Source organism: Nicotiana tomentosiformis, chromosome 8 (assembly GCF_000390325.3).
Source record: "Nicotiana tomentosiformis chromosome 8, ASM39032v3, whole genome shotgun sequence".
NCBI lineage: Eukaryota > Viridiplantae > Streptophyta > Magnoliopsida > Solanales > Solanaceae > Nicotiana > Nicotiana tomentosiformis.
This window is the reverse complement of record NC_090819.1, coordinates 124,055,028-124,078,329: the sequence shown is the minus strand read 5'-3', so window position 1 is coordinate 124,078,329 and position 23,302 is coordinate 124,055,028. Positions and strand designations below refer to the sequence as shown.

Sequence of the window (23,302 nt, the reverse complement as noted above, 5' to 3'; positions counted from 1 at the left end):
ACAATACTGATAACTAGATGCGAGGCATGAAGACCTCATAATTAGTTATCCGAATTAACGAGTCACATTTAATGCCACTTGGGCGGGAACCTACCTCATAGGTTAAAACTCAATAATTACAACACGAATTTGACAACTATGCACAGAGAATTACATATAAGAATTTTCAAATAAGCCTAACAGGCATGACTCCCTATTAGTACTATAGTACAAATTTAATTTCACAAGGGAGAACTTAAACACAAGAATTTTTCTCACAAGGATCTCGTCCTTATATAACTTCTACCGCAACTCGTAGCCCGGTTTAAATATATCAATTTATATAAAAATGTGAGGATCTCGTCCTCAATTCTGAATCACAAGTAATATGCACATCGTGCCAATTGAAAATTTCCATTTTCTCCTTTTAAATAATTTCTGTTACACCAAATCACAACACATAATGAACCCCACACCGGTAGGGCATATAATTCATAATTTGTAATTAATTATTCGGAATTTACATCAAAATTTACCGAAATGAGTAACAGAAAGCCACATTTAGCCTCGCAGCTCTTATTAGTGACCAACACGAAATAATAGGCATAGTTATCTCCATAAAATCTCCCAACAGGTGTAAACACATAAGTAGATTATAGAATTATGAAGCTCACTCATAATTGGAGCACAACAGGAGGACTCGTCTCGATACTCAAAACCGAATCAAGTTAAGGAAATTATTCCTGTATATAATATCAAGGTCGTACCTGTAACGACACCAACTGATGTAGCGACCTCCGCCATACCATAAAAGAAATATATCAATGGCTGGGTCTCCACCTCTAGGACGCCTTTTACCCGTCTGTCCTCCACCCCTAACTGGTCGTGTGGGTGGTGTTGCATTAGCTGGTCTGCCCTCTTCATAGGCTTTCCACGAACACCGGTGGAGACTTATCTCTCCCAAGGCGAATTTCTTCTTTTGTTATGCTGACTCAATACTGTTGAGCTGACCAACTTCCTAACATACTCTTAGATTCTTCTTTGGGGTAAACCTTACCCTTATTTATACACAACGATCAAAAAAGTAGAGCTCCATACAGACAAATCTTGTCACGAACCACATAGTCCAGACTCTCGTCAACAAGTGTGCTTCCTCCGAAGCACCCCAAAATCCGCAACCATGACGTCCACGCTGAGTAGACCTTCTGCAAATTTAGAGTTGTTTCTATAACTCCTTTGGTACTGAAGTACATGATTATTAAGGAGGCGGACATACCGCAAGTCCCAACCTTATCCTCTACAAAATCTCAGGTTTTAAACATATGTAAATTTTAGGGAACCTTTCATTACCACATATATACATTTCAGGCCAAAACTGATATAATACATGACCCCGCAATCCACCCATTGGTAGTGGACGACGTGAATTCATAGGTCACAACGTCCGATGATCCACAATAATAACCTTCATAGCTCGTATAAATCAACCAGACGCCAATGTCCGTTGCACCCCGCACATGATTCACTAGGTGATCTCTCAATACGCCCACATCTTCAGTCGGAACCACACATTAAGGCAATGTTTGAGCATCTCTGGCTCCCTCATAGTCCATCTACGGCATCACGAACCGTCGACGCACAACTGATACCGAGTGCGCGATGTCATACACGAGTGGATACAAAGGAATATAAGATATATGTTTCAACCTAAATAATGTCGCACGATAAGGAGTCAAATAAGTGGATAATTCCTAAAAGTTCCATAGCCTCTCGAAGATAAGTACAGACGTCTCTATACCGATCCGCAAGACTCTACGAAACCTGCTTGTGACTCATAACGCCTATGAACCTAGTGCTCTGATACCAACTTGTCACGACCCCAAATTTCCTCCGTAGGATGTCGTGATGGCACCTAGTCTCTAAGACTAGGTAAGCCTATCAATGCGGAATAATAATAAATATCTGAAATAAATAAACTACAATTCAAACAATTTCAACTCCCAAAACCCGGTGAAAATAAGTCACAAGCTTCTAAAAATTTATTCTCAATGTCTCTATATGTCAAGGTCTAAATAAAATATAAGGAAGCAACATAAAATGATAGAAGGGGACTCCGGAGTCTGCGGACGCTGGCAGATATACCTCGAAGTCTCCGTGCGCAAGTAACTCACTGACGTCTAGGCTGGTAAAATATACCTGGATCTGCACAAAAAGATGTGCAGAAGTGTAGTATGAGTACACCACAGCGGTACCTAGTAAGAGCCAAGCCTAACCTCGGTAGAGTAGTGACGAGGTCAGGTGAGGCCATACTGGAATATAATAATGGCATGGTAAAATGTTTATCAATGTAGTAAAATAAAATGACATTGGAAATGAATCAAATAGTATGTCACATTTAATGACATCAAATAATTACAAATAATATCTCGTGGAATCAAAACAGAATTTCCTTCAACTTTATGAAAATCACAACAATTAATCGAAAGCAACTATGGCCATAAATCAATATCAACAAGGGCACTCCCGAGGTACCGCCTCGTAGTCCCAAATCATAAATAAATTCACAATATCTCATTTTCTTATATCACCGCGGGAGCCTTCACAATTTATTTAAAGAAAATATTTTTTTCCCGAAATAGCATCCCGCGTTTTAGCCACCCTTATCACACCGCATGACTTCTAGTAGTCACCCCTACTAGCCACGCGTATCAAGCCACCCTTATCTCACCGCATGCGTTTTAACACCCAGACCTTATACCACCGCATGCGTATCAATATCACAATATATCACAATTTGCACCTCAAGTGCTCAAATAATTTAACTTGCCAAAATAATTCAACAACAATATTTTTCCACAATAAAGAGCTCACGGCTCATGCCAAAATAAATCATCAATAATAGTTTTCCACAATAAAGAGTTCACGGCTCATGTAAAAATAATTCAACAATAATATTTTTTCACAATAAAGAGCTCACGACTCATGTCAAAATAATTCAACAATAATATTCTTCCACAATAAAGAGCTCACGGCTCATGTCAAAATAATTCAACAATAATAGTTTTCCACAATAAAGAGCTCACGACTCCCTCACAATGAGTTTAAAAATATTCAGGAGTAAATAATTTAGGAAAATAATATTTCAAAATCTTTACTACGTTGCTTCAATATCAAGTTTAAAAATGTCAAATACTTCATATTAATAATATTTAATTTAAAGAAAATCAACCTTCAAATAATGCATAGAATAAAAGAAACCAAGTTTCAATTAAACAGGTAAAACAATTAGTAAGAAAAGATCAAACAAATTTGAAGTATATATCTCAGACCAATGATGAAGAATATAACAAGATAAAATAATTTAATAAATGCGCAACAGTGATCTACACAATTTTAAAATATAATCTTTCGCAATTTAGCCCGTGTACACACTCGTCACCTCGTGCACACGACTTTCAACACATTTCAATAATCACATCAATACCAATCCTAGGAAAAATTTCTCCCACACAAGGTTAGACAAGTCACTTACCTCGACTTGCTCCAATTTAATTAAGTATTATGCTTTTTCCTCGATTTTCTGACTCCGATCGACTCGTATCTAGTCATAATTAATTCGATACAATCAACAAAAATTATAGTAATCACTTTCATAAGAAAATATTATATTTTCATTAAAAATCCGAAATTAGCTCAAAATTAGCCCATGGGGCCCACATCTCGAAATCCGGTGAAACTTATAAAATCCGATAACCCATTCAATTACGAGTCCACCCATACCAATTTTATCAAAATCCGATAACAACTCGACCTCCAAATCTTAAATTTTTATTTTTGGAAGATTTTGCAAAAATCTTGATTTCTTCCATTTAAATCCGAAATAAATGATGAATATGACCATGGATTTATGAGATATAATCACATTTGGATGTAGGACACTTACCCAAGTTGAAGTCTTGAAGAAATCCTCAAAAATCACCCAAGAACCGTGCTCCAAAACTCCAAAACGAAATGAAGGAAATGACCATTTTTGGTCCTTAAGTTTCTGCCCCAAAAATACTATTCCGGTCGCTAAAAGTACAATCCCGTCGCTAAAAGTGCACACCAGGACTATTTACACTAGGAGTTTTATTTCACTAAAAAGTTTCTAACTCCATCATACGAACTCGGAATTCGACGATTCTTGTTCCTATGAGTCACAAATAAAACTACGAACCCATTCGTTCAATCGAAACTCAACTCGGAGCTCATTTGCTCAATGTGATACCAATTTCGCTTGTTAAACAATTAACTCATATTTCGCGCTTAAAACTCAATCGCGACTTGATGAAATTAGACCAAACTTTTCAGATCACTCCTATAATTCATTATCAAAATGTCAAAAGTCTCGAAATCGAATTTCAATCTCTAGAACTAAAAATGGACTTTTGGATCATTACATGCTTATGTTGAAAACATCAAACTCTTCCTCGACAGCCTGTAGTGTATTAATCATAACTTCTTGTACTTAACTCCAACTACCAAACAGTTTAAAGTTCTGCAAACTAGATACAAAGTACTACAACTTTCATGTTTTGCTCATCGCCCAACTCCTTATAGATTGCGAGATATAAGCTCCCAAAGTCAGCCTTGTGCAACAGAAATTTCTGGCGATGCACACTGCTGTAGCAAAAATCTGCAGTACCAGCTTCAGTCAATCGATCATAACATTTTGTATAAATGTCTGAATGATAAATGGTTTATCATTCTGGAAACTAGAATCAAAGAGCTACAACTTTTATGTTTTGATAATGTTCAGATTCCTTATAAATTTTGAGATATAAGCTTCCAAAGTCAGCTCTGCGATTGCACCGGTTGCTGTCCAAAAATAGCTTCTGCAGCAGAAATATTCCAGCAGTTCCTTTTTGTCCGAAATCCATTCCGTTAACCTTCCGAAATCCACCCGAGGCCCTCGGGACCTTAACCAAATATACCAACATATTCCAAAATACAATATGAACTTAGTTGAGGCTTCAAACCATGCCAAACAATGCCGAAATTATGAATCGCGCATCGAATCGAATTATGAGTTTTCAATTCTTCCAACTTCTATATTTTGCGCCGAAACATACCAAATCAATTCCGATTGACCTCAAATTTTGCACACAAGTCATAAATGACATAACTGAGTTATGAAAATTTTCAGAATTGGATTTTGACCCCGATATCAAAAAGTCAACCCCTCGGTCAAACTTCCCAAAAATTTAACTTTCGGCATTTCAAGCCTAATTCCACTACGGACTTCCAAATAAAATTCTGATCACGCTCCTAAGTCCAAAATCACCATACGGAGCTGTTGGAATCATCAAAATTCTATTCCGGGGTCGTTTGCACATAATTCGACATCCGGTCACTATTTGAACTTAAACTTTAAAGTGTTCATCAAAATTCCATATCTCGGGCTAGGGACCTCAGAATTTGATTCCGGGCATACGCCTAAGTCCCAAATAATGATACGGACCTACCGGAACTGTCAAAACACTTATCTGAGTCCGTTTGCTCAAAATATTAATCAAAGTCAACTCAGTTGAGTTTTAAAGCTCTAATTCACATTTTAATTCATTTTTCACCTGAAAACTTTCCAAAATTTTTTTACGGACTGCACACGCAAGTCGAGTAATGGTAAATAGTACTTAGATCATATAATTAATTATTAAATTTAAAGATGATATTTTGGGTTATCACAAGATCCTAGTCGATGTGGCCGGTACCATGAGGCTGAGTATCAGGTCCCTACCGTCTTCGGTTGACGAGCTACCAACAACCAACACTACGCTTGCCGTAACTATTTTTCATCCTTCAATGCCATCAGCTTCATCTCCTTCTTCACCAACTCTTACTCTACCACCAGCAAGTGCTACATTATCTCCACCGACTGCATCTGTCCGAGAAGAGGATGTTCCTCTCCCCTAGTCCCCAGTTCATGGGAACTTGGGGGAAAAATTACACCGCCCCCTCAGAAGATCCGCAAAGGAGGAGGAGCGTTACTCCATCGGTCTCTACCAGATGCAATCTACTATCTCGACTGGTGGATCTTGCTAAGAATCTGAAGCTTTTGGGTTCAGAAAAAGATAGGCAAAAGATACAAGCTCTCTCGGTAGAGTGTTTGTTGAACAATGCCATGCATAACGCCCGCAACGATATATTCTTCGTTTCCTTCGTTATCTCTTCTATCTTTGATATATTAGTATTTTTAGTTTGCCTTTTTGTTTCGCAGCCAATTTCTTTGCTTCCGAGGGCCTCCAAAGGTTGATTCGAGATAAGGAGGAATTTACCTCCTAACATGATCAACGTTTGGCCGAACGAGACCAAACTGCTGCTTGCCTCTCAGAACTGGAAGCTAAAGCTGTTGAGGTCGTTGTGTTGGAGGATTGGTTGCAGCAAAGCAAGCAAGAAGTAGAGATCCTTAGACAAGATATCACCCCATTGAGGGTTCAATTTGAAGAGGCTTGGGCCAAATGGGCTGAAGTCCACAGTGTCATTCTTGCTGCATCCGATCGCGAGGCTGCCTCCGCTGAAAGATTGAATAATTTGAGGCGGCCTTAAACTCCAAAGCTAAAGAACTTGCTGCCGTCGGGGCGAAGTATGCCCAATTGGAGGATAAACATCAGAGGACCATTGATCATAACAGAATTTTCAGCGCTAATGTCCGTAACCTCGATGTTAGCCTTCGATCCATTAGATCTGCGTGGGAGAACCTTTCTGCTGAGGTCAGCCACCTTAAAGAAGAACTTCATCACCGAGCGACTTCACTCATTGTTGAAAAAACATATGCTATGTACAGCATGAGGAGAAAAATCTTGGAAGAGGCCAAAGCAGGTGTCATTGATTTTGATACCGAAAGCACTAAGACCCGTGAGCTGGAGTTAGTTGCAAAAAAAAGGTCTACCGGCCCAACCCGATGCTACTGATTCTTCTGGTTCTGGTTCTGGTTCTGGTTCTGAGTTCTTGGGAACTGAAGAGGAACCGGAAGGCGACGACGCTGAAGGCCACAATGATGAAGGCCAAAATATCGAACCGACGACAAATCTGCCCACTTTTCCTAGGGGTGCAGATGCTTCTTTTCCTCCTGGTTCCGGAGATGCAGCATCATAATTTTTTGCTTTCTTTTTCAAACTTTTGTACTTATGCTGCTTGGCATATTTATTGTAAATAATAATATTTTTTCGTATAAGTTTTTCTTTCTGCGTACTTTTGTTTAAATATTTGTGCAAGTTTGATCTTCGTGTCTTTCTTCGTTTAAGTGTTAGTGCAAATTTATTTTGTGCGTCTCATTGTGCAAAGATTTGGGTGTATTTCCCCCCGAAAGCATTTGAATTTTGGGCATAAGTTATTCTGAAATCAACCCTCTATCATGAGGGTTTCATAAGAGAGGACCCTCTTATATTTACGGTGATCTTGAAGAGGACGTCTCTTGTTCAATATGACACTAGCATTTGAAGTATTTGTTTAACTTTCATATGATAAAATCAATTCATCGTTCAGACAAGAAACAAGATAGAAATAAAAGGACTTTACTTTATTCCTTCCATTTTCAAAAGTACATGAGCACTCGTTGTGCTAAAAAGAAATTGCCATATCTTGTGGCTAACTTGTACAACTTATTTCTATGGGGTTGGCCGCACAATCCCCAATCCCAATGACACAATTATGTTTTCGGGTTTTGAATTCCAGTTGAAGTGGCAGTCGTTGTTGCCGTGTCCTCTATCATTCGAATGCGAAGAATGCAAATTTGAACACTGAAATTTTTACACCTTTGAGGATTCCACTAGTGAATTGCTAGATAATCTTCAGCTCGGTAACAAACTTCACTTCCCCTTAGGAATCTATGCTATCGAGTCAAAGATTATCTGACAACCCCCTAGTGGCTTGCACTTGTGAACGGTCAGGTAATCTTTGTTCGATAACAAACTTAACTTCCCGACATGAATTTTGCTATTGAGCGAAGACTATCTAACCGCTCTAGAGTGGTTCTTTACTTGTGTGCCTTGTCATCGAAAAATGTTATTGTTGTTGCTGAAACTTCCTTCGTAGTATGCTTTCTGTTGCTGCCTCGTTAAAAACCTTGACAGAAAAACCCAATTGGGACAAAAACTGAATGAAGATAAAAAGAGTGCAGCACATATACATTCAATACAGGTGATGTCTATTAGTAGTAGTATCTCTTGAGGTGTGCCATGTTCCAATTGCCTGTCAACTTTTCTCCATCTTGATTCTCCTACTCGTATGATCCTTTCCCAGTGACAGCTGAAACCTGGTAGGGTACCTCCCATGTTGGACCTAGCTTCCCTGCATTGAGTTCCCGGGTGTTTTAAGTTACTTTCCTTACAACCATGTCTCCCACTTTGAAACAACGGAGGTTGGCTCTTTGATTGTAATATCTTTTCATTCTTTGCTTTTGAGCTGCCATCCTTATATGCGCCAAGTCCCTGTGTTCATCAGCAACTCCAAATTGACCAACATTGCTTCATTGCTTGCTTCTTCATTTGACTGGAAGTATCTCAAGGTAGGCTCCCCTACTTCACTGGGATCAGGGCTTTTGCTCCGTACATAAGGGAAAAAGAGTCTCTCTCGTGCTTGATTTTGACTGTTGTTCGATACGCCTACAATACACCGGGCAGCTCCTCGGGCCATTTGCCTTTAGCTGCTTCCAATCTCTTTTTGAGATTTTGTATAATCACTTTGCTCGTTGATTTCGCTTGACCATTTGCGCTCGGATGATAGCACGAAGACGTGATCCTTTTGATTTTTAAGTCTTCAAGGAACTTCGTGACCTTTGCGCCTATAAACTGTGGCCCGTTGTTGCAGGCTATCTCTTTTGGTATCCCAAATCTACAAATTACGTTCTCCCATAAGAAATCCACCACTTCACGTTCACCGATCTTCTGATAAGGACCTGCTTCAACCCACTTAGAAATATAGTCAGTTAAAATTAAAAGAAACCTTACCTTACTAGGGGCCGACAACAGTGGTCCGACGATATCCATTCCCCACTTCATGAACGACCATGGAAATAAAACAGAGTGAAATGGTTCTGCTGGTTGATGTACCAATGGTGCGTAGCGTTGACACTTATCGCATTTTTGAACAAAAGCTTTAGCGTCTTGTTCCATTCGGAGCCAATAGTATTCCGCCCTTACCAATTTTAGTACTAAGGAATCTGTGACCAAATGATTTCCATAGATCCCTTTGTGGACTTCTCGCATAACATAATTAGCTTTGGAGGCCCCAAACATTGGGCCAGCGGGCCTTGGAAAGATTTTATGTATAATTGGGCCTCATTTGAAACTATAACGCGCAACACCCGGGACGCCTTGGGATCTTCAGGCATTTTTCCGTACTCGAGGTAATCAATGATCTCATTCCTCTAGTCCCATACCAAATTAGTCGCGTTTACCTCATAGTAGCTATCTGCGTCCAGAACCGAGTGCATAAGCTGTAATACAATACCAGAGTCTAATCCCTTCATTTCCATTGACGAGCCAAAGGTAGCTAATGCGTCCACTTCTGCATTTTCTTCCCTCGGCATATGCGTAATTGACCACTCTCGGAACCAAGCAAGTAGAGCCTGAACCTTCACTATGTATTGCTGCATGCATTCCTCTTTAGCTTCGAGGATCCCGTAGATCTGATTTACCACTCGTTGGAACTCACATTTGATTTCTATGACCTCAGAATCTAGTCACCGGGCCAATTCGAGCCCTGCAATCAAAGCTTCATGCTCCACTTCATTGTTAGTCAGAAGAACCATTCCATGGTCTGCCTTAGGGTTTCTCTTGAAGGCATGGTTAATACTATGCCAAGCCCGGACCCATTTATGTTGAAAGCTCTTCTCGTAAATAGGGTCCAAACTCCTGATATTGATTCCGACACCATCACCGCTTCTTTGGTTGCCAAAGGTAATAATCCCGAACTGAAATCGGCCAAAACTTATGACTTAGTCGTAGTCCTAAGTTTATATTCTATGTCAAATTCACTCATTTTGACAGCCTATTTGGCCATCCTACCTAAAAGTTCGTGTTTATGAAGGATATTCCGCAGGGGAAAGGAGGTCAATACAACTATCAGGTGACATTGGAAATAAGGCCTTAGCTTCCGAGCGGCGACTACGAGGGCTAAGGATAACTTTTTCAATTGTGGGTAGCAAGTTTATGCTCCCGTTAAAATTCTACTAACGTAATAAATGGGATATAACGTACCTTTGTCCGCACTGACTAAAACAACGCTTACCGCTACCTTCGAGATTGCTAGGTAGATTAACAGGTTTTCACCTTCCTCCGGCTTTGATAATAATAGCGGACTTGACAAGTACTTTTTCAAATCCCTCAAAGCCTTTTCACATTTCGGGGTCCATTCAGAGTTGTTCTTCTTTTTGAGTAACGAGAAGAAACGATGGCATTTCTCTGAAGTCCGGGAAATGAACCTGCTCAAAGCGGTCAATCTCCCTGTGAGCCTTTAAACATCCTTTACGCTTGATAGCTTGTCCGGGATGTCTTCTATGGATTTAATTTTATCGAGGTTAACCTCAATCCCCCTTTGTGATACCAAGATTCCCAGGAACTTGCTGGAGCTGACTCTGAACGCACACTTCTCGGGGTTAAGCTTCATGCTATGCTTTCTTAGGATGTTAGAAGTTTCTTGCAAGTGTTTAAGATGATCAAATGCGTTCAAAGACTTAACAAGCATATCGTCTATATAAACTTCCATGGCTTTCCCTATTTATTTTTTAAACATTTTGTTTACGAGCCGCTGGTAAGTGGCTCCGGCGTTCTTTAGCTCGCTGTGTATCACATTATAGCAATATGTGCTGAAATTTGTTATGAACAAAGTTTTTTCCTGGTCCTCTGGGTTCATTTTAATTTGGTTGTACCCAGAGTAAGTATCAAGGAAACTCCTTAACTCATGCCCGGCCATTGCATCAACCATTTGATCAATGTTCGACAATGGGAACGAGTCCTTTGTGCATGCCTTATTTAAGTCCAAATAGTCTACGCACATGCAAAATTTATTCTTCTTCTTTGGAACTACTACTACGTTAGCTAGTCAGTCTGGATACTTTACCTCTCGGATTGAACCAATATCAAGTAGGTGAGTTACCTCTTATTTGACAAATTTATTTTTAGCCTCGGCAATAAGACGTTTTTTCTGTCTTACCATGAGAATACTGGGATCCGAGCTTAGCTTGTGTGCGACCACTTCCGGTGGGATACCTGTCATATCCACATACGACCACGTAAAATAAACGACATTAAATTTAAGAAATTCAATAAATCCAGACCTTAGTTCGGGGTGCAGTCCTTTCCCCAAGTGAAATTTCCTCTCCAAGAACTTTTCGAATAATATGACTTGCTCAAGCTCTTCCACTATGGATTTTGTTGCGTTCGTCTCTTCTGGTACATAAAAATACCTTGACACCTGATAAGAATCTGACGCCTCTTCCCTCTGGTTGATTACGCTTGACTCGGGAGTAGGCGCCGGTTCCTGTAATTGCTATGCCACATGCTCTTTCCGTTTGCTACTGGAGACTGAAATTGCATTCATCTCCCTTGTCGTCGGTTGGTCACCTCTTATTCGTTTAATTCTCCCAAGAGTTAGGAATTTCAATAACTGGTGATATGTCGATGACACAACCTTCATATCGTCCAACCACGGCCTTTCCAAGATAATATTGTAGCCTATATCACCATCCACCACCTCGAAAAAGGGTTGTCTTCATCACCCCTTCGACATTCGTGAGCAGCAGGATCTCTCCTCGGGCCATCATGCTTGTTAGGTTAAACCCAACGAGGAGTTTTGTGGTTAGAATGATTCTTCCAGTGAGGTTGTCTTTCTCCAATACCCTCCATTGTATAATATCGGCCGAACTCCCTGGGTCCATCAGAACACATTTGATTTTAAAATCTAATACATTTAAAGACATTACCAATGCGTCGTTGTGTAGCAGCAACAATCCATCTGCGTCCTCCTCTGTGAAAGTGATGCCATCTTTAGCGACTTCCCAGAGCCTCTTGTTGTGGGTTACTGAAACCTTTGTTTTTTTCGCCGCCAAGAAGGTAACCCTGTTAATCTTGTCCCTCCCCGAAAATCATGTTGATCGTTAGGCGCGAGGGATCTTCTACTGCTTTTGAGGGCTCCGTGTTATCACGATTGCGACCATAATTGTTTTTAGCCTGGTCACTTAAGAACTTCCTAATATGGCCATTTTTCAGTAGTGTCGCCACCTCTTCGCGCAGATGCCGGCACTCCCCAGTCCGGTGACCATTCGTCCCGTGGTATTCGCACCACAAATTAGGATCTCTCTGGCAAGGATCAGATCTCATTGGATTTGGGCACCATGCTTCTTTAATGTTCATCATAGCCGACACTAACTCTACTACACTGATGTTGAAGTTATATTCTGAAAGTCTGAGGTAGGAAGAATCTCGAGAACCTGACGTTTCCTTGTCCTGTAACGACCTGTTGTTCTGGCCACGATCAGTTCTTCTATCGATAACGAACCTATCCCTGATCGGAAATCTCTGCCGTCCTTTGGCCCGTTCATAGGGGAAAAACTGGTTCCTTGAAGACCGTCGATCTGTGTCGAAATTGTCTTTTGATTTCTCTTTATTCTTCCCTCGGTCCCGACCCTTAACCGATGCTAGGAAACCCAGTCGATCATCCTCAATCCATATCTTTGACTCGTACCGATTGTGAACATCTGCCCAAGTTGTCGCTTGGAACTCGAGCAAGCTTTATTTCAACTTCCGAGAAGCATCAGAACTTCTCAGATTCAAACCCTTGGTGAATGCTTCAGCCGCCCATTCATCCGGAATGGCCGGTAGCAGCATCCTTTCTTTCTGGAACCGGATTACAAACTCCCGCAGCAACTCAGACTCTCCTTGTGCAATCTTGAATATATCAGCCTTTCAGGCCTCCACCTTTCTGGCCCCGATATGGGCCTTAATGAAAGAATCTGCGAGCATCTCAAAGGAGTCTATGGAATGCACGGGTAAAAGCGAATAACACGTCAAGGCTCCCTTCGCGAGATTCTCTCCGAATTTTATTCAGCAAAACTGACTCGATCTTATGTGGAGCTAAATTGTTTCCCTCCACTGCCATTGTGTAGGTGGTGATATGTTCCTGAGGATTTGAAGTCCCATCATATTTCGGCACGTCTGGCATTTTAAATCGCTTTCGGGATCAATTCTGGTGCCGCGCTTGGTTTGTATAATAATTGAGTGTACTTCTTTGAGTCCGGCCCTTTTAGCACTGGTGGTGCATCCGGAATTTGGTCCATGCAGGTGTTTACTTCCCTCATAAACCATATGAGTTCGGTTTTGAAGGGATTGCTCTCACTGTTGTGACCAGATCCGCTCCCCCAGCCCCATTGAAGCCGACCTCGCCCCTCAGGGTGTTGTTATCGACCCTCTGTGTAGTTTGATTTGTGGGAGCATCGGGAGGAACCGGACCTCATCTATTCGCGTTATTAGAAGCACCCGATAACTTATGTTTCAGTTATATCATATCCTTATCCTGTCCTGTGAGATGGCCTAAATGGCCTCTTGGTGCTCCTGCAAGACCCTTACCGCTTCGACGACGTGCTCTTCTTCATCATCATCAAGATTCCCTCTCGAACATGTGGCGGGTACCGCCTACCGTGGACCGGAGTGGCCTCATTCCCCTCACTGCGGCTATCACTGATCGAATCCTTGTGCTGAGGCTGATTTCCTTGGGCCCCAAGGTTATGTGTGTTGTTAACACCATTATCTGCATTTTCTATGATTTTTTGCTTAGAACAAATAATCAAACGCGTTAGTAAAAGAGGCAAGGACCAACACAACTGTCTAAGCCCCACGGTGGGTGCTAAACTCTTTACCCGTAAAACAGTACAATTGAATTTATACATAGTTTATAGACAAGTGAATTAATTTGATCCAAAGATAGTAGATGAATTAGACAAAAATGTACTTACTTAGCCTTGAAATGGAGATAAAATAGCAGAAATAGCAATTCCGGGAACAGGGCTTCCAGAGACAATAGCAACGATATCAGTAAACAAAAAGATAAAATTATATTAAGATTTGAACACAGTGTAGCAAGTGTTTGCCAGAAAATTCGTGTCATCTTTAATACTAGAGCTCACTATTTATAGCTGCACCTAGGGAACAAGGTCCTAGGATGAAACTCCTCTTTAATGTCAATTATGAGTGCCATTGAAGAATGTATAACGGTAGACAATGAATGTCATATTCCTTGTAACGGGCCGTATACTTAATGATGTAGAATATTCCTCACAAAATGCTACCGGGTGGCAAGCATTTATTTTATCTTTATGAGTATCATTCTCTCAGGATCGTTGCCTTCGAATTTAACTATCTTCTGTATTCAGCTCCACGTGTCACTCCTCGTGCGATCATTTAGTATAAACATATTTTACCCTATACACTATTATATGGAGATTTAAATGTCTGATCATAGTAGTAGTAACTGGCATAGAAGAAGAAGAAACTTTAGTCCATGCTACCCGTCTAGACTTGGACTGATCGTATATTTATCAGCGGATCATTTTGTCCTAGCACAAGCTAGCCTATAAATAAAAAGTCTGAGTCAATTTGGACGGCATTTGTGACTGAAATTGACACATAAAAACTTCTTAGTAGATGTCAAATTTATTACAAATGCAAATTAAATTGGATACAGCGGATAGAAAATAAGGCAACGAGCCTTCCTTCTAACCTTATAGAATACAATTATATCTCCCGAGTAATATGAACCATAAGAATACAAAATACGAATAACATTGAAGGAAACATTAATTAAGTGGAAATTTTCGAAATGGTGGAGGAAAAAAGAAAACCAAATGGCTTATGCGCATTGGAAGTTCTTGGGAGCATACTTTCCACAGTTGTTGAGCAACAAGCTAAGGGAAAGAGGGACATTAAGGTTAATTCCCAACACATTGGCTTTAATAGCAGTACAAAGGCAAACTGCAGCATCAACATCAGCAAGTCCTTGAATTAGAGAGCAACACTCAGTCTTGGCTGGGCTACTTCCAATAACAAGGTGCACCAAGTCATTCAACAAGTTGGCACACACATTTAGCTTAAGTGTGTCCTTTGGGCACTTACCATTTGATGACGGGGTTGATGGGGTAGAAGGGGTAGGGGTAGGCTTGGGGTGGGGCTTGGGGGTAGGGTGGGGCTTGGGGTGTGGGGGTGGTGGGCATGGGACATCAGTGGAGCTAACCATAGTGAAGAAGAGAATGTTCAAAGTGAGGAGAAGGGCAATGGAGGATACAGCAAACTTAGCCATTTTTTCAGTGTTAATTAGCACTCTCAACTATTTAATATGGCTAATGAAGTGAAAATGCTGTTTCTTGGTATTTGGAAATGATAAAATGAGTGGGTATTTATAGATGGAAATATCCTGAATATATTTGCATTTATTACTTCAATTATGTGATACTAATGAAGAAAATAGAGAGAGGCTCATGTGAATAGAGAATATCTACACAAAGCTGGCAAATGCAACTTGAGATGCTACTATTATTGGATTATAAACTTGTAGTTTTGTGGATTTCATTAGTTGTCTATTATCTTCTTCCTCAAAGATAAAATTATCCATCCTTTATTTTCACATGGGACTTAGATTATTCTCCTTAATTAATTATTTGAACATTGATCCTGAACATGCTGGAGCTGGACCTGTGCCAAGACCTGGATCCCATCAAGATTAATTCTTTTGGTCAGTTGACTTTGGAAGCTAGTAGTAAGAAGCTGTCTGTTTTGTTCTAGTCAGGGGCGTACCTAGCCTTCTAATACCGAGTTTAATTGCCCATAACTTTTGACGTGGTACAAAAATTCATGTGCAAAAATCTACTAAAATTACAACATATAGTATATGTGAACCCATAATTTTAAAAAATTACAATGAGTCAATAATAAAAACTTTAAAGACAGAACCCGTAGAGTTTGAATTCTAGGTTCGAGCTGTTGTTCTAGCGTAAATGTAACAAACGAAGACATGGCAGAATTTACGCCTTAGGCTGAGGTTTGTACACTACCAAGAAGTTTCTTCCTTTGTACTGTATTATTGACATTGATAGGCTACTGTTCTTAATCTGACAAAAGAAAAAAGATTAATCCCTAAATCCTGGATATCCAAGACCTCCACTTTCAACCAAGAGGTTGTGAGTTCGAGTCACCCCAAGAGCAAGGTGAGTTCTTGGAGGGAAGGATGCCGAAAGTCTACCGAAAACAGCCTCTCTACCTTATGGTAGGGGTAAAGTCTGCGTACACACTACCTTCCCCAGACCCACTAGTGAGATTATAATGGGTTGTTGTTGTTGTTGTTGTTGTTAGCATATACCGATATACGTACGACAGACATATTAACATTTTGACGTTAATTAAAAAAAGATGATCAGATAAAAATCATTTCCTATTCTTTGGTGTCAAGTTCTGGTTCCAGAGGGGGAAAAAAGAAAAAGAAATATTGCGGTTGATTTGTTTAATTAAGCATCTTTCCAGCACTAGTTGATTTGTGAGTTTAACTAATTTACACGGGCAGTGCAAAGAAGTTTTACACGAGTTAGTGGTTACTAAAAAGTTAATTAAAACAACTTTTTATAGTAAGCATAAAGTGATAACTCGAAATACACGATAAATAACATATTAAAGGAGGCAACAACTAAATTACACCCATAGTGAAAAATTCAATGTATATAATCCGTTACTACATATATTCTGATGATATGTTAATAGCAAACTCACCTAACACTAAAAGACAAGTAAGAGCATGGATGTAATATATTGTGGAGAATGACACGTGGAAATAATTAAAGATGAAGCCGAGATAAAAAAAAAGTGATTTCGCGGATTAGTGAGGTGCTAATTCAATAATCAACCCTAATGACGCGTTAATCAGAAAAGACATTCTTATGATCGTGTGTCGTCTAACTCTATATATTCGAAGGCCCAGAGGCATATATATATATATATATATGACTTTCGACAAGCTCAGAAATACTACTACATTTCTTCTTTTTCGAAGTAATTAAATGAGTAGTGATGAATGTCAAATAAAATTACTTTTCCAAACTTTGTCAGTGGTAAGTAAGTGATAAAAGCGTACCTTGTGACGTGTGGAAATTAGCCGAACGTGAGATAGAACCTTAGCATGCAAGTGAAAAAAAATAGAAGAGCAGGTTTTGCACCACCATATTAAAATAATAATATCGTTGAAATAAGAAAGAAGACGAAATTTGTAATTTCTAATGTAAATAATGTAATGTTTGCTTAACCAAAGATTTTTTTTTAGAAGAACTCGGGTTACAGATAACCAAATAATTCCCTACTTCCTCGATAATTCACTTAAAAGAAAATAAAGTTGACAAAAAGTAATTAAAAAGAAAGAATAATTGATTATACTGAATAAGCAAGAGAAGGTGAATATATTTCGATAGTACTCCGAACGTGTCTTTACAAATGAGATTCTCTTCCCTTATATAGGAGTTTACAAATATAATATTTCCTCCTATTTATGACGGAATCATTATGAGCTTTAACGACATTAATTGTCCGTTATGATTGGTAACCGTAACTGTCTATGAAGATTTTGTAACGATTCTGATTCCCCTTCTTCATTATAAATTGTAGGTCCGTGAATCTTCTCTCTTTCCAGTCTTGATTCATTCCGCTCGTGCCTCTTCAACAATTATTTTAGGTTCTAACGTTGGTTCTCCATTATCTCGTGGGTGTTTGCCTCGTACCTCTTGCGCTTCATACAGCTAAATATAATTTCACGTGTGTATCATTTATTTACCACCAATACAATGTTAAAGGAATATAATTAAGTAGGCTAATGAACATATATAGTCAAGTGAATAAAGATAGTGAATTGTAAGTCATCATTCGTGGGTTTAATCCATCATCCAGAGTAAGAAAATTCGTAAAATCATTTCTATCATTAATCTTGGGCTGGTGATCAGAAGCTCCCCATCAAAAGTGATTATGATTTTGGCTAAATTAGAGGCATTCATTCTCAAGAAGTCGGCGGTGTAGTTTCATCTCAAACCTCAAGCTTAGTTTAGCAAGCCTGCAAGGATATCTAGATATTCCTCTATTCCAAGAGTCAAAGGCTCATTCAAGATAAGATCACTAGTACTATAATATAATTATCAGGGCATACGTAAAACAATTTGTAAGCGATGTTGTATTTATATAAATAATAAAAGTAAGTGTTATTTAATACTATTATTTTTCTACAAGTTGAAAGTCTTAACCCAATGGTTTAGTTAAATATTATTGAAAAGGGAGGTATAGGTTCAATTTTTCTTGGCCTCAAATTTTTAACAAAAATGTTCGCTCAAAGATGTTCAAAAAATAGAATGTCTAGATCCAGCCTCGAATCTACAACCTTTACAAACCCAAATATGAGCTTGACCAGTGGATCAAAAAATACTCTTTGTTAGGAAGCGGTGTCATTACTATATATTGCCTCGTTTTTGCAGAACATTAGTATAAATATTTAGTATTTTTTTCCGGTGAAGCGGTGTCGGATGACACGTGGTTGGGAAATAAGGATCGATTTTTTAGCAATATATCGTCAAATATTCAATATGATTCCACAAGATCTAGTTTCGTTCAAGTAACGGATTCTAGCTTTCATTCATTTGCGTCCGCCCCTGATAATTATGAGCCTTATATCTTATTCGTGAGAATTTCTTTTCTCATATCTTGTATCCAGGAGTAAGGACTACTCAGGGCGGAGCTAGCTGTTTGCCTATGGATTTGAACGAATTTGGTAGTTTTGCTCAAATTTTTATATTTGTCTGAAAAATTTATTGAATATGTATAATTTATTAATTAAGAAATTAATAACTTAAAAAAATTAGAATTCTGAATTCATAAGCTTTAATTTGGGAAGAATGACACTAAAAGTTAGCTGGTCGAGCCATTGAAGCTATGCATAGTGCAATCGTGATACATTTCCATCGTGCATTTGCTCCTTCGTTAAGAGTATACAAAATTCAAACCTACAAAAATATCTCATTAGGGTTCACCACTTCAAGTCAATGCGTTCATTCCGTTTTATTGGAAAAACGAATCTAAAGTATGTGGTTTTCAAGAATTCACGTATTTGTGCAACTAGTTGAATAAAAGACAATAGTCCAAAATGTCACCATTTTTATTTTCTGTCAAGGAGATTGTGTGGCCTACTCAGGCTTTCATCAATATTAGCGAAGTCAGTATTAGAAAGCACAATTGTGAAGCACAATCATATCCTTTGGTCAAAATGTGAATATAGACATTAGTGATTCAGATTCTCAGTTTTCTTTTTAGCACTATAATAATATGTGTGGTATTGATAAATCGTGGCTCGTAGCCAGTCTATAGAAATCCAAAAAATCACCGCAAATATTGACAATTTATCGTTAAAGATGCCAATAAAGTTATCATTGGATATTTTCGTTAACTTTTTATTTAGCAATCCATAATCAAAGGAATAGATATTTTTGATACTTGTAGTTGTTCATATTCAAAGTAAACCATAGATTCTGGTATTTTGAGTCACGGGTTTGAAAGTTATGACCTGAACTCTTATTTTGTAGCTTGGATTTTGAAAATTTAATAAAACCAAGTTGATGCACTATGCTATTTGTTTGTTGTTTTTATGCACAATATGCGAAGTATAGGTGCCTAGAAGTTCAACGAAGGTGACAGGACAGCTCCTTCTTGTTTATTCATTTGTACTTTAATTTCTGTCTTGACAGGATTTCGAAGATGCGACAAGTATGGTTACGAGTTATCACATCAAAGTTGTTTGCACATTATTTAGGCGTTCAAAATTAATGTTCAAACTTGAAATAAGTAAAAAGTATCTCAAATAAAGGGTATTCAATATATGTTATATATCGTTAAAATTTAATATTTTATATGTATATACAGTGTAATTTTTCGACGAATGATGATCAGTTGACCACTCTTAGGGCTGTACCTTCGCCCCTGATGCTAATAATCCATGAGTTAAGCAGAAAGGGATACTTATAACGTGTTGCGAGATAAATGGAAACGGTAAATAAAAGAAAAAATGAAAAAAGAGAAGTGAAAATAACAGTAAAGTATATTATTCAACAGAAAATCTTCTAAGTTTTAGTGAGTATCAAGGATCATAATATGCAGCACGTAGTTCATCAAAGAATAAGGTACTATACCATATATTGTATTTCTAAGCTCGTGCTGAAATTGAAATTAAGAGCCCGTTGGGCCATTAAAAAAAATCACTTTTTCCAAAAATATTGATCTTTTTTTTTAATCAGTGTTTTGCTATGAAAATTTTAAATTTTACTTGAAGATGAATTTTGGTATTTTTTGAGGGTCTATCGGAAACAATCTCTCTACCCCGAGGGGTAGAGGTAAGGTCTGCGTACACACTACACTCCTCAGACTCACTTGCGAGATTTTAGTGGGTCGTTTTTGCAATTTCACAACTCTTATGTCCAAATGCCCGCTAAGTCATGTAAAAGAAAAAGTAATTGTTCTCCGCTAATCAGGACCCACGAGGCCACGATCACAAGATGTTCCTTTCTGATTAGAACGTTATTATTTATTAAGGTTGATTATTGAATTAGCACATTATTAATCCGTTAAATCACTTTTGTATCACGGCTTAATCTTATTAATTGTTTCCGCGTGTCATTCTCTAAGGTGTAATATATTGTCCTGCTGTGGAAGCAATTCCTTTGTTGTTTTGGTAAGTAACTTGCTGTTGTCAAATCAATATAGCATGCGGTAACGATTAAAAAAAAATAACTGTAGCTTAATGATGTTTATACGCTTCAATTGCAATATTGCCTTTTTCTCGTTTTCGAGCGAGAGCTTGAAACCAATTGAAACCAATTAGCTGGGAATATATTTTAGTCATGTTAATATATTTTCTCTATAGTACTATTCTTTTTAGGAGTCTTTTAGCCGTATTAGAGATCATGGGCGAAGCTACATTCAATTAAGAGTGGTTAATTGACTACCCTTCGTCGAAAACTTACATTGTAAATATAGGTAAAATATTATGTTTTAGAGGTATATAACATATATTGAACACCCTTTGTCGAAAATTGTTTTTTATTTCGTTCAAGTTTGAACAACCTTAGAGAAATTTCTGACTTTGTCACTGTTAATAGAGATGCCGATTACATTATAAAATATAGATACTTTCTAGTATTTTCCACAATCGACCGTAACTTATTTGGAATGAGGCGTCACTATAATTGCTGCCAGATTAAGAAAAATTAAATAGTACCCAATCAGTTTCAATAGCAAAATGTAAATGAAGAAACTTTTTGGTAGTGTACAAATCCTGGAAACGCTTAGGCTGGGTAGTACTAATTTCCAAGCCGAACAAAAATATTGATGTTGATGGCCGATGGGATCCAGATCTTGGCACAGGGCAAGCATGTTGAAGAACAATGCTCAAATAATTAAACAGGATAATAATCTAAGTCCCATGTGAAAATAAGGATGGATAATTTATCTTTGAGCAAGAAGATAATATAAGACAACAAATGAAATCCACAAAACTACAAGTTTAAAATCCAATAATAGTCATTTCTCAAGTTGCATTTGCCAGCTTGTCTTGATATTTCTCTATATTTTCGCTGCAATGAGGCCACATGGGACTCTCAAAAGTTTCTTCATTAATTTCCGAAAATAGAAATAAGAAGAAAAAAATAATTCAAATTTCTACCTATAAATACTCACCCGTTTTCATCATTTCCAAACACCAAGCAAACAGCATTTTCACTACATTAGTCACATTCAATCCATAGTTGAGAGTGCTAATTAACACTGAAAAATGGCTAAGTTTGCTGCATCTTCCATTGCCCTTGTTCTCACTTTGAACATTCTCTTTTTCACTATGGTTAGTTCCACTGATGTCCCATGCCCACCACCCCCACACTCCAAGCCCCACCCTACCCCCAAGCCCCACCCCAAGCCTACCCCTACCCCCTCTACTCCATCAACCCCGTCATCAAATGGTAAGTGTCCAAAGGACACACTTAAGCTAAATGTGTGTGCCAACTTGTTGAATGACTTGGTGCACCTTGTTATTGGAAGTAGCCCAGCCAAGACTGAGTGTTGCTCTCTAATTCAAGGACTTGCTGATGTTGATGCTGCAGTTTGCCTTTGCACTGCTATTAAAGCCAATGTGTTGGGAATTAACCTTAATGTCCCTCTTTCCCTTAGCTTGTTGCTCAACAACTGCGGAAAGTATGCACCCAAGAACTTCCAATGCGCATAAGCTGTTGTTTTTTATTATTTTCCTTCTTTATCTAGAAGCTTTATATCAGTCTTTCTTCAGTAAGTTAATTTGGTATTTTTTGCTTATGATTGTATCCGAATTTTATTATAAATAAAATGACATCTTATAAAGATTCATAATATTGTTAGGTGGTTGTCTCTTTGTTGTTCGATTTATCATTAATTTCCGCATGATACCTGATTATTTTGATCATAACAAATTAAATATCACATATTTGAGATTCGAAAATTGGCTGACAAATTAGTTTCTCATTTAAAAGCTGGTTTTTACATGATATTTTTAGGCCGGTCGACTAAAAACTAATTACAGTCACTAGTCAAATATACAAAAAAAAAAAAAAAAATTCACATATTGGATATATATTGATTTGGGGGTGACTAGATTGTGTAAAATTCTCTTTTAAATAGAAATCCCAGTAACAGATTTGTATGTTTCTGTCCCGTGCATCTTGTACGAATCAAGAATCGTCTAGTCTAGAGAAAGAAAAATCAAAATTTGAGAAGCTTCATGCAGCAACTCTAGCTGCTAGCTTCTTTCTTCAATTCAGCAGTTGCGTCTGTTGTCAAAAATTAGTTAGTTTTCTCAACCAGTTCCGTTTTATATATCTAGAAAACGTTCGATTTAATTTTCATCAGTTCTAGAGTTGTCTTAATTACTGTACTGGATTCTGATAGATATCTTGAATTGTTGGGCTAAGTAAAAATAAGGCTGACCGCTCCACTGCACTCGAACTGAAGGGTAACTCTTTGATATCAACTAGCGAACTTGCCCGGCTAGAATTACCACCGGCTCCTCCTCGTAAGTCAAATTCTTGTCCAACTGGACAGAGCTAAAATCTAATACATGGGACGGATCGCCGTGATATTTTCGAAGCATGGACACATGGAATACCGGATGAACAGCTGCTAAACTAGGTGGCAACGCAAGCCTATAAGCCAACTCTCCCACTCTCTCCAGAATCTCAAAAGGTCCGATATACCTAGGG

At 38.4% G+C, this 23,302-nt stretch overlaps 2 protein-coding genes across 2 annotated transcripts; one reads left to right on the top strand and one right to left on the bottom strand.

Moving 5' to 3' along the window:
- Window positions 1–14,632: 14,632 nt before the first annotated feature.
- LOC104091781 (14 kDa proline-rich protein DC2.15-like) lies at window positions 14,633–15,387 on the bottom strand. The gene has a single exon (XM_070182746.1). The coding sequence runs from the start codon at window positions 15,307–15,309 to the stop codon at window positions 14,863–14,865; it is 447 nt and encodes a 148-aa protein (XP_070038847.1). The 5' UTR covers window positions 15,310–15,387; the 3' UTR covers window positions 14,633–14,862.
- Window positions 15,388–21,759: 6,372 nt separating this feature from the next.
- Window positions 21,760–22,438, top strand: LOC104091788 (14 kDa proline-rich protein DC2.15-like). The gene has a single exon (XM_070182745.1). It carries the CDS (start codon window positions 21,850–21,852, stop codon window positions 22,294–22,296), a length of 447 nt encoding a protein of 148 aa, XP_070038846.1. The 5' UTR covers window positions 21,760–21,849; the 3' UTR covers window positions 22,297–22,438.
- Window positions 22,439–23,302: the final 864 nt, after the last annotated feature.